This window comes from Tachypleus tridentatus, chromosome 1 (assembly GCF_004210375.1).
Source record: "Tachypleus tridentatus isolate NWPU-2018 chromosome 1, ASM421037v1, whole genome shotgun sequence".
In the NCBI taxonomy this organism is placed as follows: domain Eukaryota; kingdom Metazoa; phylum Arthropoda; class Merostomata; order Xiphosura; family Limulidae; genus Tachypleus; species Tachypleus tridentatus.
Window position 1 is genome coordinate 63,022,257 of NC_134825.1, and position 16,768 is coordinate 63,039,024.

Sequence of the window (16,768 nt, forward strand, 5' to 3'; positions counted from 1 at the left end):
CTTTTTTTTGCATTTGGTTATTTGTAGCAAGTAAAAGAAACTTCAAAGAACTAAGGTTGTACATGCATACTGTATTGAGTGGTGTGATCATTTTCTCAGTTATAGCGCTGAAGGTCTGATGACACCTCTCCTGAAACATGCATTATAACTGGAAAAAACTGTACTATGCACACAAATGTACAAGGTTTTATTGCTTCTAATTAACAAATAATAGAAATCCATATAATTAAGAGTGTAATGTGCAAAATTGAAATTAGGAAAGTATGGACAATATCATTGCATCATATGTGTAAGGAAGGGACAGTTGTAGACAGTCTTAAGCATTGCAAAGGGAAAGGTATTTTGGACATGGTTCTGTCATTTCTCAGAGTCACCTTCTCAAACAGCAATACTTATGTATTTCTCATATCTAGTTTTAGTCTTAGTTCTTCTATCATTTTTAACATTTTGAAACTTCTAATTTTTTATTAAATCCTATTTTAAATAAGCATCAGAAATTTTCATTCATTGTAGAATATAAATAATTTTAACATTAATCAAAAAGTTCCACTTCATATATACCACAAGTTTCAACTTGACTGATCCTCATTAACATATTTCTTATTGTACTGAGTTACTGAAGTTGCCAGTTCTCCCCGTAAATCATAAAAACACTGGCAAAAACTAAAAGATTTATCAGTGACCAATGGTCTGGATTGTTGTAATGGCCTCAGATCACTTAGGTAACAATATTTTTAACCAAGATCAATTTATATCCAATATAATTCCTTTTCCATACATAAGCTTTTTTTTTTACTTATTAGACTACAACTAAATAAGTAAGAATTTGAGTCATCAAAATAATTTGCTGTCACCTAGTGCTCTCTTTGAATCAAACGAGGTTTATTCAATCCTTTATCACAGAGTTAAATATACAAAGCTTTCAAACAAAAATTAACCAATTTTTTATTTCTTGCTTTAAATTTGTACATCATGATGTGTTGTATCGTATAGCATACATAAGTGTTCTGGTGATTCATGGCATGCACAAATTTTACTGACATCACAACAATACAAATTGCAATGTTGAGCATCCTTAATGCAATGTCATTTTAGTGTCTACTGACTGACTAACAGACAACACATTTGTGCTCTCTCTTGTAATCCAAATGATATTTTTCATTGAAATACTAAAAAAATCCCAACAAAAGAGGGTTATATGTAAAAAAAATACTTTGTATTACTTAGTCCTTCTGTTTCAAGCAATTCGAATATAATAACCTATATGAGCCAATAGCTATCCATTTCCTCATCTCCATCATCACTGACTTTAAAATTTGAATTTCCCCAGGACAAAATGTATTTCAAGACTGTCCAATAACATTCCATAGACCCTTTATGCAATACCATTCCTTGTAATGGGGGAAGAGAGTCATGTGTCATAGGTTGGGAACCTTTGATATGAACTGTACTAAATATTACATAATTAAATTTTAAATAATAGCTATATGTCTATAAATTAAACAACTGATCTCCTATTCCTGAAGCTATTCATTTCACTATTACTTGGTGTATTAAAACTTTAAAAACCCACACATGTATAAGCTTGAAAACTGTCATTAATATATCCTTTTACAAATACAGGCAAAATGAAAGAGAATAACATTCCATAAACCTGGAACTGTTCCTCGTAAGTATAATAAACATTTAAAAAACATTAAAATTATTATTGTTATTATCTAAACAGCATAGTGGAGTTTATTTTTCTCAGTTATCATCTGTACATAAAATTAAGTTCAGACAGAATTTTTGGCCCTCAACAAACAGGTTAATACAGGAAATCAGTCAAAAACAATCTATTTTAAGTTAAAAGTTGAAAATTTGTTATCTAAAAGCAGTAAAATATGAAAAGATGAATTCATTAATCATGTTTAGAAATAGTGGTTTGTAATTAAATGCATGTATATTTCACATAAACAAAAGTTTAACAGCAAAGCACATATTTTAATAATTCTTACCTTCCACTGAGGGCTTGACATGGTTGCTTGAAAATATAGTTAGAAAATACCCTAATAAATAAAAAATGATGACACGATTCTGAAGTTCTTGTTGTTGTTTATTAAGCTCTAGTTGTCAGTAGGTTCTATTTTTCTTCTTTATAACCAGGACTTAAGAATAAGTTTATATTAAAAACTTCAATTACAATTTTCCAAATCAAAGAGAAGTAAATGCCAATAAAAGGATGCCTCAGATTGTCAACAGTGTGTGTCACGAGTTTCAGAGCTTGGGTCCTTATGGGGTATTTTCTAATTTCTAAATGAGCTGAAAGAACAAAACAAAATAAAAGTGTACTTTATCATTACACTAACCAGTTTCATTATAAAATTTCTCACTATGCTTATTAGTTTAGAAAAAAATACCTGAATGTTTTAGTGAATCCAAGTGTATATAATACAAAAACTAATCAACATATTTTCATGAAAAAAGTCAGTCATGGTTACATTACTATCCATAAAGGAGGAGGACTATATTACCCATATTCTAATATTCATAAAGTGGAACATGCTTTATCACTCCAGTGAAAGATACTCACTTCTTTAAAAGTCTGGAATTATGAATATTAGAGATAGGCAATTAATTCAGTGTAACTGATTATCTAAGGGAATCAGTTAAAGTAGTTTCACATAAGATAATTAATATAATAATTAGTGTTTCCGATTACTATTTCCTTTATTGTTCCAAATATCAACTGAACATAATCAAGTTTGATGAAGGACCAATTATCAAATTCAACTAATCACCCAGTTATTCTGAAAATAAATTACATTAAATCAAATTTTAGAATAATCATTAAAGCACTTTAGACCTTTTATAGAAATCAAGTTTTATTAAAAATTGAACAAATAAAAATAATATATAGTAATTACTCTTCATATATGTTACTATAATTAGCAAGTTGCTAATCTTACACTTAGTTTCTATTGTAAACACACAAGTCACTGTAACTCATTTAATTCAAAGTTCATTTACTATTAAGTACAGAGTTAAAATAGGTTTCAGTGCTTTCATTTTTACATATATTTGTATTGATTTAAGAACAACAGGATGCAAAAATAACAAACTATAATACAATCCTTGATGTTATTTAGGTATTACTGATAATCATACATATTTATATAGGAGCTGATATGGACCAATAAATGTTAAGGTTAATGCACTACAAAATTATCACACAAATTAACACATAAACACAAGTTTAAACATTAACAAATATTAACAGCATTAATTTCAAACCATAAATAAGTGACACTTAAAAGTATGCAGGAGCAATGTTCAGTCCAGAAGCTATTTTTTGATGAAAATAATAAAATATAATGGTCTGCCAATATTTATTTTAATTCTTTCCAAGTTAAATTTTATAACAAAAGTTTATGGTCAACAATAATGTATACTTGCAAATAAAAACTATAAGCTACAATGCTTTACATTCAATGAAACAAGCACAAAATAATAATTGGAATTATTTCTTGCATCTTTTGATTAAATTAAAAATGAAAAACTGATACAAATGAAGGATTCCCCTTTCACTTGAAATACATTTCCAAGTGTTACTTGAAACTTTTTGAGCTCTGAAAGTTCTTTGGAGCTTACTTCCTTACACATTTATACACATCAACTGTTGTATACAAATACACCTCCTACATCCCACATTTCACTTGCTATATTTCAAGAAAAGCATTTTAAAAAAGGTAAGTTTGCAAAATTTTCCTTTTACTAAATTCACTTCCAATTGAGCCTACCAATGTTCTTTTACTGTAAAATTTCAAATGTTCTTTTTCGTATAGTGTTTTATGGCACAAAGCAGCTAGGTTATCTGCACCAAACGTCCAGTAAAAAGGTAAAAACAAATGTAGTAAAATCCATAAAAGGAAATGAAGGTAAAACAAAACAGCAATTAAAAACATAAATGGCATAAAACCAATGTTGACATCCAGTCTACAACGTCAAGAGAGAAAGAACATTCTGTAGCATAATGGTAATTATCATAATGTGCCAGGAAGACAAACAGGTAAGTACAAGAACCACCACCAGTCACCTGAAGTTAGCCTTTCCACTTCTGGTTCCAGGTTATGTTTCATTACAGCCATTATCAAAGTACAGGACCATAGTCCATGCATGGAATAGGCATAGTGGTGACAGTGCCAGAGCAGATATATTTAGCTGCCGTGTCTGCAAGCTCATTCCCGTGAATACAGTTGTGGCCTGGTATCCAGAAAAACTGGATAGAAGTAGCAGTTAATGAGAAATGGGCCAGTCGGTTTTGAATATCAGTGAGAACAGGATGTGAGCCAACGTGTAGCAATTCCAGGGCCTGTATAGAACTAAGCGAGTCAGTATAAATAGTGCAGTTGGAGTACTGATCAGCTGCAATATGATCCAGGGCAAGAGATATGGCATACAGTTCAGCAGTGAACACAGAAGCTGTAGAGGGGATTCTACGCGCAACTACCGAACCACAGCAAACCATAGCAGAGCCCACTGAATTACCTAATTTGGAACCATCTGTATAAATGGGAACGGAATGATTGTTTGAAAGATGTTCATTATATAAAAGACGATACTTCCAATCTGGAGTATCTGCCTTTTTCAGATGACTGAAAGAAAGGTCACATTTGGGGGCTGTAATAAGCCATGAGCTGACCTGTGGAATCTGCAATGTTATCCAAGGACAGACCCAATTCAACCAATTGTGCCTGGATGCGAAGGCCAAACGGAGCAATGGCAGATTGTCTGTTCTGAAAAAGTACGGCCCACCGAGGAAGGAAAACACAACTCTAGGTGGGATGTTTTGGTAAGGAATGAAGTTTTGAAGAATATAGTAAAGACAGTTGCAAATGGCGAAGGTGCAAAGAAGGTTCATGAGATTCTACATATAAGCTCTAAAATGGGAAGGTGCAGATAGCCCCAGTGCAGAGTCGAAGTCCTTGATGATGAATGGGGTCCAGCATCTTTAAGGCCAAGGGTCTGGCAGAACCATAGACCATTGATCCATAGTCGAGTTTCAATCGAATAAGAGCACGATATATCTGTAACATAGAACATCAACCCACTCCCCAACTGGTGGTAGAGAGGATACAGAGGATGTTCAGTGCTCTTGTGCATTTGACCCGTAGCTGCTTTAAGTATGGTATAAAGGTCAACTTACGGTAAAAAATAAGCCCCAAGAACTTGGTCTCAGGGACCACAGGCAGCGAAACTTCACCGATACAGAATTCAGGATCGGGGTGAAAACCCCGTTGGCAGCAAAAGTGCATGCAAATGGTTTTAGAGAGAGAGAGAAATTAAAGCCGTTCACTGTGGTCCACTTCCGTACATGATCAAGGGCAGTTGAATGCTGCCACTCAATATATCTCATGTTTGACGACTGACATGAGAAAGTCGTCGACATAGAGCCTGTTTGCAACAGTGAGATGGAGTTGTTCAGTGATGGCATTAATCTTTATACTGAAAAGTTTGATACTCAAAACACAGCCCTAGGGACCCCAAGTTCCTGTAGAAAGGAACAAGAAAGTGTTGAACCCACATGAACATGGAATCTCCTGTCCATTAAAAAATTTTTAATAAACATGGGTAAATGGCCACGTAATCCATATATATGAAGGTCTCGCAAAGTGCCATACCTCCATGTTGTGTCATAAGCCTTCTCAATGTCAAAGAATATTGATACAAGATGTCCTTTGAGAAAGGCTTCTCTGATTGACGTTTCAAGTCGAATTAGGTAGTCCTTGGTGGAGTGCTGTCGTTTGAACCCACACTGGGTGGGCACTACAAAAGGAGTGGTCTTTAATATTATCAGAGAAGTAATTATGCAATGATAAACAAAAGTGTGGTCAGATTGAGGTTTATAGAGCTAAATGATTATTGAAACTTTGCACAAACTTCTTAGGCTCTTGTTGCATGTATGCTTAGGTAAGGTTATACAAACAGAAATCCAGCCAACAGAGAATGTTGTAAATCATGAGATTCTAGTTTTAAAAATATTAACAGATAAAATTCATCTTTATAATGCAAGACAAAATTTCTTTAAATGATGAAAGACATTCTTCTCACAAAACATAACAGAATATGGTATTCTGAACTAGTTTTTATGGGGAGTAGAATTTGGTTATTTTAATAAAAACAAAGTCAGACACTAGTAATCATAAATTAATGCATATGTTACAGTTAGTAAGTTATCCTCCTAATTCTTGCATTAACTCTCAGCTCAGTGATTGGCTTAGAATACTACATACAACTACATTATTGCCCAGAGGACATTTGGAAAGAGTCATATTTTGATGACTTTGGGATAACAAATTGGGTTAAGGATCATGTTCAAACTTGTGAATGAGCCTTGCTTAAAATGGAGGTTATGCAATGGTTAAAACTGGTGTAAAATTATGTTTACAACATAACATCTGTAGATCAAATGGTAAAGAAACAGCCTCAGAATATTTGTGTGTCCAGAGGTTGCTAATGTGAAGCTTCCTCTGAGAATCTGGAAACAATAAATACGAGAAGGGTTTATATCTGGATGTCAATATGTCTAGAAAGAAGATAAAATAATTGCAACTTTGGGCAAAGATGGTGCAATAATTTCAGCAGTGAAATACCAATTAGTTGCTTTGCAATATGAACAACATTGTCAATGTTTATTTTTCTATGTGTACATCACAGGAATAATTATTACGGTCATTTCACCTTGATCAACTGAAACAACACATTTTTGAATGGATGACTGCTCTCAATTTTTTGAAGTTTACAAAGCTCTTAGTTGACAACATCCACTGCTCTCCTAATCAGAAAGTACTGTTGTACCACAAGTGTTACACACCAATAGACAACGTGCCAATGTCAAGACCAAGAGGATTGTTACATGCAAACTGGCTGCATAAAGTACAACCTTTTACTTTGGTACTTTACATTCAAGACCTCTTTCAACACAGTCTGTGAAACATGTATAACAAATAACAAGAGCAAAACCTAAATATACAGGACATGCAAATTCTTATGGAGAAATGTTTTGCCTAGAACAATTACCCTTACAAAAAGTTTGGATTTAAGTTTAGTGTAATAATTCCCTTAAACTTGCACATACTTACAGATTTCACATATAGACAATCTTCTAACCTATTGCAATGTGATATCCAATACAAAAGTTATTCCCTCAACACATGCCCAAGCCTTCTCAGGCTATGCTGTTACAAAGGTGCATATCCAAGCAACTGCTGCTGCTTCACTCATTTTAGACTAGAATGACAAAATAACCTTTTCTACTCATTGAAAATGCTTTATTTTTCAAAATTTGCTGTTTTTAATAGAATGATTTAACTATTTTTGACAGTAAATTAGCAAAGATTAAGTACACTCTTCAGATTATTAAAAAATTATTTCAATCTACGTTTCATCACTGCTGCTTCATCAAGATTTGTACAAATGCTATACATGTGGATCATCATAATTTAAACATTTAACACAGATGGGAGCCAACTGACAGTGTGACTGCAGAAAAAAATATTGACAGAGCAGTAGATAAGTCACTCATGCTATAAAAGCAGTGATCTATTATTAGTGGCAAAGTTAAAAGAATTTAGAATATTTAGACAAAAGAGGTAATTCTCACTATTAACAAAACACTAGATAAGCTTCATTTGAAATGTCTATAGGATTATGGTCTTACCTATGAAAGGGCAGACTAAATAAAAATGATTCCAAAAATGTGTTATCTTGTATTAGAGCTAAGCAACTAGTGATAATTGTTAATTGATTAAATAGTGTTCTTCAAACTATGATACATATTTAACAAAATTTAAAATATTAGTGAAAGGTACTACCAACTATTTGCAAATAATCCTAATAACTTTGCTGTAACAACAATGGGAATCAAACCCAAGACCCTTGAATCATGAGCTTCCCACTTCCCAAATGGCTAAGACTAAAAGATGTGAAAAACACAAACTAAAACTAAGCAGAGTACAGAGAGCTCATTATGTAGCTTTATGCACAGTAACAAATATCATAGTGATATTTTGATCAAGACTCACAGTAGCGAATCATGCGACTGAGAAAAAGTAAGCATGCACACCCCAAAACTTACAGCCACAACAAAGTCTTTTTACATGACATGACTGTGTGTACAAAATTGATGCTCTGAAACTCACCCATTGTAACAACTACACTTCAGATATTCAAGACATTAGTAGTTAGCACTTAAAAAAATGAAATAAAACCTGAAAACCGTTACAATATATAACACAGATGAATCTGACCATACTGTTCATTTTCACGTACCCAGTTTGATGTTATGGCACGTGTTTAATTTTCAAACCTCAGCCATCATCTCAATCTTTGTCTTATGACAAAATTAATATCACTATTTCCTTCATGTCTAACTACTAGCATAAGCATTGGCAGTTTGAAACACAAATGTTTGACTAACAGGGCCAGTTTTATCTGAAATGTAATAAATACTAATTTTCATTTAAACTTCACCGTGATTAACAATACAATTACTTTGGTTTTTGTGTAAAATTTTGTGCAACTATGACAAGTAATTTTCTTGTAAAGTGCTTGTAAAACTTTAAAACCTATGCCAATGGATGGGATTTACACTAGTTTTCTCTGTAAGCACAAGACTTAGAAATTTTAATTGTTTATTGACAGCCATTAATTATTTGTCAAAATGAACAAATTTGTATGCAAATTTAATTTATAAGTTTATTTTCCATACATATAAACCAACATACTTGTACACACTATAGTTCATACTACCTACATAATCATACGACTTGCTTGTATCCCAGTATTATTTACAATTCACTGAAGTGAAAAATGTGTGTACACTGTCCTCACATAATTCACATGTACCTACCAATATACAAGAGTAGCAAGTGGTTTTGTCTGACTAGGTCCTCTCTCTTTTCCTATTACTAAAAATTTTCTAGGTAGTGTTTAACTATTAATTCTGATTTAATTAATAATGAATAAAATGGTTCTTGTTTTACAATTTTTTTTTACCATTAAACACACATCTGAGATGAGTCCAGGAAGATTGTTTATTGTTAGTATTGCAAAGATATGCAAGCGATATTACGATTAAATACTCAAATGCCTCTGCAGACTTTTTTATTAATATTGTTTCATTGGCTTCATCGTACCATTTATAACAAACTTACAATTTAGTTATTTAAAACGGCAGTACAAACTACAATGGAATTGCCCACACGTTTCGTAGTTATATTTTTAATAATAAAAGTTTGCTACACTCGCAATAACACAAAACCTTATCATTTAATGTATGCAGTTGAATTTCATATACATGAGGTAAATGTTGCAAAAATTAAACAAAATTCTAGTTTACTTTTATATAAAAATTAGGCCTAACAAATTAAAGACTTCAAAACGCAAACTCCAAGACGTTCAACACTCGAGTTTAATATATTATCAAATTACGCAATTTACAAAGTACAGAACTGTTAATAATATCCTGTTTAACTATTCAGACTAACAAAAGGAAAAGTGATAAATGTATACAAATCACATAAAAATACAAATGTATATCTATATTCATATACACATACATTATACCTAACTAGCAATAATTGAACAAAAACTCACCTCGACGTAACACACCACCGACAACAAGCCGCCATTTCGTTACTGTGACACTTTTTTTTATATTTTACAAATAATTATTGAATAAATACTGAGATTTTATTTCAATAATATACCACTAGGAGAATTGTATACGTAAAGACGTAAGTTAACTAATGAATATTACATCCTTATAAATGCACTGAGAAACAACGACGTAACATTTTAGTTTGTTAAATAAAACAATAAAGAGGAAAACATTAGAATTTTACCTAAAAGTAGGAATCGTTGCTGCATTAATAAGTAAACAAACAAGTAAAGTAATATTGGTGGATACATTTTTAAATGACTTTTAATCGCTACTTTAGTTGACAAATTTAGACTGCTTTATATAGATATATGAGTCACAACGCTTTGGCTTGCAGATAATTCTATAAAGCTGCTATAGTTAGGTTTAAATTCTTGTTTTGGTAGTTTTTGTAGCATGATCTTTACTTCATTTTAAAATTCATAATTTTTTAATAATCTTGTTTGTTTTATTTTATCTTTAGCATCTGTCTCTTGTCTATCTATCGATATGTTGCATTTCTATTGAAGTAAATTGGAGTTAAAAGATATTTAAGTACGTGTATGATATTTTTATTATTTATAAAAAAATTGTATATGTACGCGGATACTCAAATGATGGTTGAAAAAAGGATTTTATGGTCGGATGTGTCCAAGTTTGAAATGATAGATTCAAAGCGTAGGTTGTACGTCCAGCAGAAGAAAGGAGAAATATACTTTTCTCAATGCATAGTATCTACCATGAAACATGGAGGAGGCGGTGTAATGATTTGGGGGTATTTTTTTCTGAAGTAAAATGAGGTATTTGCAAAATTGATGGACTAATGGACCAGCGCAAGTACCATCAGATATTGATCCATCATGATATATTCAGTGGTTTGCATATTATAATGGTAAAGGATTCTATTACCAAAAAAATAATGACCCAAACACTCATACAATCTTGAAAAAATTGTTTAGTTAATAAAGAAGCTGCTGGAGTAATTAATGATGTTATGGCTTCCACAGAGCCTCGATCTTAACCCAATTGAGTAGATCCAGGATTTGACAGATCAAAAACTTAACAAATCAAATGAAACTTTAAGAGAGTGTGTTAGAAACATTTGGAGTAAAATCCCATAGGAAACTTTGATTAAATATGTTGCAACGATGCCTGAAATGTTGCTTGCAGCTATTGAAGCAAAGAGAGGCACACAAAATATTAACTATTTGCTAAATTCAAGCACTTTCACTGAGTTTCTGTTTTACTAAATATGAAGATTAATAATATTTTGATGTTTTACCTGTGAGTTACCTTCAACTGTTCTCTGAAAGCAGCGTGAAAACTAATTTTGACTTTGTCCTAACACTTCTGCAGAATAACGTAGCTTATGCACTAAGAAAAAAGCACCACATGCTTTCAATAAATGTTTTTTTCATTAACTGACCATCCTAATTACTGATTAGTCAATCAAAATCAGAAACTGATGTCTTATATATGATATATGAGTTGTCATTCTGCTCCTCCACCAGTGTTTTATCATTTGATTCCTCTTAAACAGCCAGACATATACTACTAGCATCTTCATACTTCTATATATCCAAGTGCTTAATTAAGCCAAGCATTGAACAGTTTACACTTAGCCTCAGACACTACACCATCCGTTTATTATTTCAATCATTCTGGACAGTTAGCTATCAGAAACACTGTAAGGAAGTGGAAATCAGGTCTTCTATAGATGTATCTTTACATACTAGATCATTTTGCTTATCACATCTCCAACAGATTTTTCACAAACACCGAGCTGAGACGCCAACAGTGTCATGTTACAGCAGAATGATCCATACTGTAGACATTCGTCATGATTGACATCTACCAAAGTAAATGGCCCGGCATGGCCAAGCGTGTTAAGGCGTGTGATTCGTAATCCGAGGGTCGCGGGTTCGCAACCTCGTCGCGCCAAACATGCTTGCCCTTTCAGCCGTGGAGACGTTATAATGTTACGGCCAATCCCTCTATTCGTTGGTAAAAGAGTAGCCCAAGAGTTGGCGGTGGGTGGTGATGACTAGCTGCCTTCCCTCTAGTCTTACACTGATAAATTAGGGACGGCTAGCGCAGATAGCCCTCGAGTAGCTTTGTGCAAAATTCAAAAACAAACAAACAAAACCAAAGTATAACCAAAATATAGATAATCGTGATATTTACGATATTTCCGTTTCTTTACAACTTTGCCACTGGTCTATGATTCGCCATCCTTTTCTTCATTCCCACACTTCTTATTAATGTTCAAAGATCTTTCCATTTTTATGCACAATAAATGAAAATCAAAAAAAAATAATTTGCTTCGCTAGACCTCGCAGACACTTGATGATAACACCCTTCAGTTATTTCGATTACTGACGGACCCGGAGAGTCGACAGATATTTATATACGAAATCTAAGAAACGAGAAAGTTCAAGAAGTTACTGGCGAAGCCCAAAGTACAAGTAAACAAAAACAAATCTCAACGTTATCGAAAGGAATGTAGCGCGATCTGATGTTAAAACTCTGAACTACCTCGTGATCGCTGTCCGACAGATGTTGATATTGCTGTGTTTCCCTCGAAAATGTGAAATATTCTGCAGCACCCCTGTGAGTTCGACACGGCGCACAGTTTGGGAATCCCTTATGTGATTGGAAGGCTATGTTTCGCAACTCTCCATTCATGGTGGTTTAGTCAGTGTTTACACAGTATATATATATGTCTGAAGAGACTTAATTCAAATTCCCCCACGGGTTTTGTGACCACTTTCCAAGGTCTAAATGGACATGAAATCCTCCGAGAAGTGTTATCACATTTTTATATCAACTGCTCTGAATATACTTTAATTCAGAATCCGCTATGTGTTTTGTAGCCCTACAATAAAACTTCTACCTAAGTGTTCTCACTATATACTTCGAACATTCTGCTTGTGACTGTTTGAAAAATCTACATCACTATCCAAATATGCAATGTCGGGAACTAGCAAATTACTAATTGGTCTATTTCCTACAATATGTTTTTCTAGCTTTCATCGTAAAGTTTGCTAGTTGAAACTGCTCCACACTGGAACATTTTGAGACTGATGATTGTAGTCTCTGGTAAGATACCAGTCCATGTCTTGTGAAAACATATTGTGCAAGCTAATACATTTAGTGTGAACATTTATTTTTGTACTTCAGCCATAAATATTTATTTTCGCGTTTGTTTACTAATTAGTGCAATTTTCATTTCCTTAAAGTCGGTAATTACTTTGATTGAACAGGCTCGACCCCGTGTCACTGTCATCACAGGTTGCTCATCTGCAGATTTTCCTGAGTTTAAAGTATGAAACTTTTCTGTGCCATCTATTATTTTCGTTGATATGTAAATTATCATTTTTAAGTATGGTGTATCCAGGTAACTTTGTACACATGAAATTACTATGTATCGTATCTTTGACAGTTTAACATGTCCACCCTCAAAACAACATCATAACTTATTGAATTTCCTACTGTATGTTATAATTGAGCTCGGTCCTTAAATCGTGTTGTTTGTTGTCGTATATATATATATGTTTATTTTCATTTCTATGTAGTTAGTGGTTTCCTTAAAACCACAGAATAACAGAAAAATGATGTCTTGAACTGTGTTAAAATGTTTAATATATATGGTGTTTCCATTCTCAGAAATATCTTCAAGACCATCCCTAGGCAAGGTAAAGTGAGTTAGGCATGAGCACTATTGATGGTACCGATAATAGTGTGCTCAACATCATTTTCTAATCAACATGTCATTTGAATAGAGTTCTGAACAGTCAACTCAAAGTTTCACTGTACAGATCTGCTCTTTCGAACAGTACCTATGGCATAAACATTTTGAACATCAGAAGAAACTTCCTCTGATTTTAAAGGTTCTAATATCACATTATCTTGGAATTGTTGGAGTTCCGCACGTAGCAATTCGAGGAAAATCAGTACTAAACATCACTAATTTTGAAGTAATAGACTAGAGGAAAAGCATCTAATCAACACCATTCACCAGCACACTCGTGTACTACTTCTAATCGAATAGCAAGATTTAACCATAACAAACCCACTGCCTTAAAGTGTGGAGGACAGTTTTTTCTTTATGGTTACGGAGGGTGAATATTAGATTCACAATCAAAACCACTGTACTACGGCCGGTCTCCTCGTGGAAATATTGACAATGGTTCACATGCATTGAGAAGATTAACAAGTTTAATTGTCCTTAGTTAGTTTAGTGTGTAGTTTATTTTTAACTTCCTTTCTCTTGTATACATTAAGTTCAATCTCAAATTCTGTAAGAACTCATAATACTTATCTCCAATAGTTCAACAGAAAGTATATTATACCACGTTCTGGTCATCTTCTATTCTCGTTTAGACATTATTGAAACACATTTCTTTTGAATTTATTTCCTTATCATTCATTTAATATTTCTTTTTTGTCTTTTCATATATGTGTGAGTAGAATTGTTTGTTTTGAATTTCGCACAAAGCTACTCGAGGTCTATCTGTGCTAGCCGGCCCTAATTTAGCAGTGTAAGACTAGAGGGAAGGCAGCTAGTCATCACCACCCACCGTCAACTCTTGGGCTACTCTTTTACCAACGAATAGTGGGATTGACCGTCACATTATAACGCCCCCACGGCTGAAAGGGCGAACATGTTTGGCGCGACAGGGATGCGAACCCGCGACCCTCAGATTACGAGCCGCACGCCTTAACACGCTTGGCCATGCCGGGTCATGTGTGAGTAAAAGCTTAAAACAACATGTCAAAGTAGGTTTTCTTCTCACCAGCGATTAATTTATTTCTTCCTTCTAACTGACATCGTAACTAAAAACCATGTTTGATAAATCTTACAATTTTCTAAGAAATTCGTAATACCATTTATTTATGAAGTATATCACCTAGCATATCAGTTTGGAAAATACACTCATTTTCCAAGTAGATTGTATTAGTAAGAGATGTATTATATAAACGTTGATTTTTTAAAAAAATAAATCTTGCCAGCTTCTTAGGAGCCGCTTAGTATGGGACGCATTTCTAGCTTAAAAGTATATATGTGTTTACTTATAGCAAAGCCACATCGGTTTATCTGCTGACCCCACTAACGGAAATCGAACTCCTCATTTTAACGTTGTAAATCTGTAGACGTACCGCTGTACTAGTGGGGGTAATTAATTTAAAAATTAATGGTTTTTAAACTAAATACAGTAACAATGTATTGTATATCATTGTATATATATTTTTGTCACGTGATTTCTTTTCGTGCTGTATATTGGACTCAGTGGCTTTCATTCCCTTTCCATAGGAAATATTTCGGGATGTCCAATTCACCTTCTTTGTCTTGTTTTACCAATGTTAAAAACTCCCATGGGGTCTATCATCTTGTATCTGTTAAAGAAAAAAAAATGTTATAACGTACTGTTAAACCTGAGAGTTTTTAAAGCGTTGACAATTTCTTTACCTTATCAATTTTCTGAGGTAAAATAAACCAAATCATGATAGCAATAATTTAGTAGATGCGACGTTGACCAACTCTACATTTAGCTTGTCGCACTTAAGTAGAAAACTGTCATACTTGTTAAAAACTTGTTTACAAAATAACATGATGGTAATGTAATGTTTTTAAAATGGATTATTTTGAACATTACGAATGACCCACAATATTAGCAACAGATTCACTGGATGGAAATTGAGGTTTAAAGAGGAATAAAAGTACGATGACAACAAGAACAACAAATATTTGGCACGTGTGGGACAGTAACAAACATTTAATTCGTGTATGTTTAAGAATATTTGTGTTCCATCTTCAACATGCTATATTAAACAAGACAAAATATTAGAAACGAAGATTTCTAAATTTTATCATTAGACTCACAATACTTCACAGAAGTATGAATTTATGATTTACTGTAGAAACACATACACGCAAAATTAAATTGTATTACGTATTAATAGTGTATATTATTTGATTAAATTTTATGTGATATAATTTCGAGTAATATGCTTTGGCTGGAACTTTGTTTCATAATTTAACTGATTTATTTTAGAGTTTACAAACTTCACACATAGCTACCAATCAAAGAATTAGAAGCGCAAACAATTAAGTATTACAGAATTAAAACTGAATATTCATAGTACAATTAGACCCGGCATGGCCAGGTGGTTAACGCACTTGACTCATTATTTTAGGGTCACGGGTTCGAATCTCCGTCACACCAAATATACTCGCCCTTTCAGCCGTGGGAGTATTATAATGTGACGATCAATCCTACTATTCGTTGGTAAAAGAGTTGCTCAAGAGTTGACGGTGAGTGGTGATGACTAGTTGCCTTCCCTCTAGTCTTACACTGCTAAATTAGGAACGGCTAGTGCAGATAGTCCTCGAGTAGCTTTGCGCGAAATTCAAAACAAACAAACAAACATAGTACAATATTTATATTAGCAAACATAAAATCAAAAATATAGTGTAGCTACTTACTTTCAATTAATTAGGTTACATAAATGTTTACACTTACAAGTCTGAATAATAAATTATCCACGGTTTTAAGCGTGAGTTTTAAAATCCTTATTAAACACGAAACTACCCAATTGGCTATCTCAACTCTTCCCAGAAAGAGTACCGAAACCCAATTTTTAGCATTGCAAGAATGAGACTTACCACTGAGTCATGAAAAACTAGCCAATTTTCCTTCAAATTATTTTTCATTCAATTTTGACTTTAGTATAAGAATAATTTTATAACAATGCCTGTTTATTACCGAATCAGCTTCGCATCCGCGTCGCGCCAAACATGCTCGCCCTCCCAGCCGTGGGGCGTTATAATGTGACAGTCAATCCCACTATTCGTTGGTAAAAGAGTAGCCCAAGAGTTGGCGGTGGGTGGTGAAGACTCGCTGCCTTTTTTCTAATCTTACACTACTAAATTAGGGATGGCTAGTACAGATAGCCCTTGAGTGGCTTTGTGCGAAATTCCAAAACAAACAAACAAACAAACCGTATCAGCTTTATTATTAATACATTAATCTAATAGAGGGGCACAAATTCTTTCATACAAAAACTTATTGCTTTTGTTTCTTGTTA

The 16,768-nt window shown here is 33.4% G+C and overlaps 1 protein-coding gene across 2 annotated transcripts in view; it reads right to left on the minus strand.

Annotated features, from left to right (window-relative positions):
• The window catches only part of LOC143250296 (cold shock domain-containing protein E1-like), a 49,742-nt gene extending 39,724 nt beyond the window's left edge, over window positions 1-10,018 (minus strand). The window contains exons 1-2 of one of the 2 annotated variants that reach the window (XM_076500756.1): window positions 9,637-10,018; window positions 1,998-2,301 (exon numbers count right to left, since the gene is read on the minus strand). In XM_076500756.1, coding sequence (XP_076356871.1) covers window positions 1,998-2,018 — 21 coding nt within the window. In that variant the 5' untranslated portion in view covers window positions 2,019-2,301; window positions 9,637-10,018. The remainder of the gene's footprint in view (window positions 1-1,997; window positions 2,302-9,636) is intronic. The other variant, XM_076500761.1, reaches the window with a different exon arrangement.
• Between the last annotated feature and the right edge of the window lie 6,750 nt (window positions 10,019-16,768).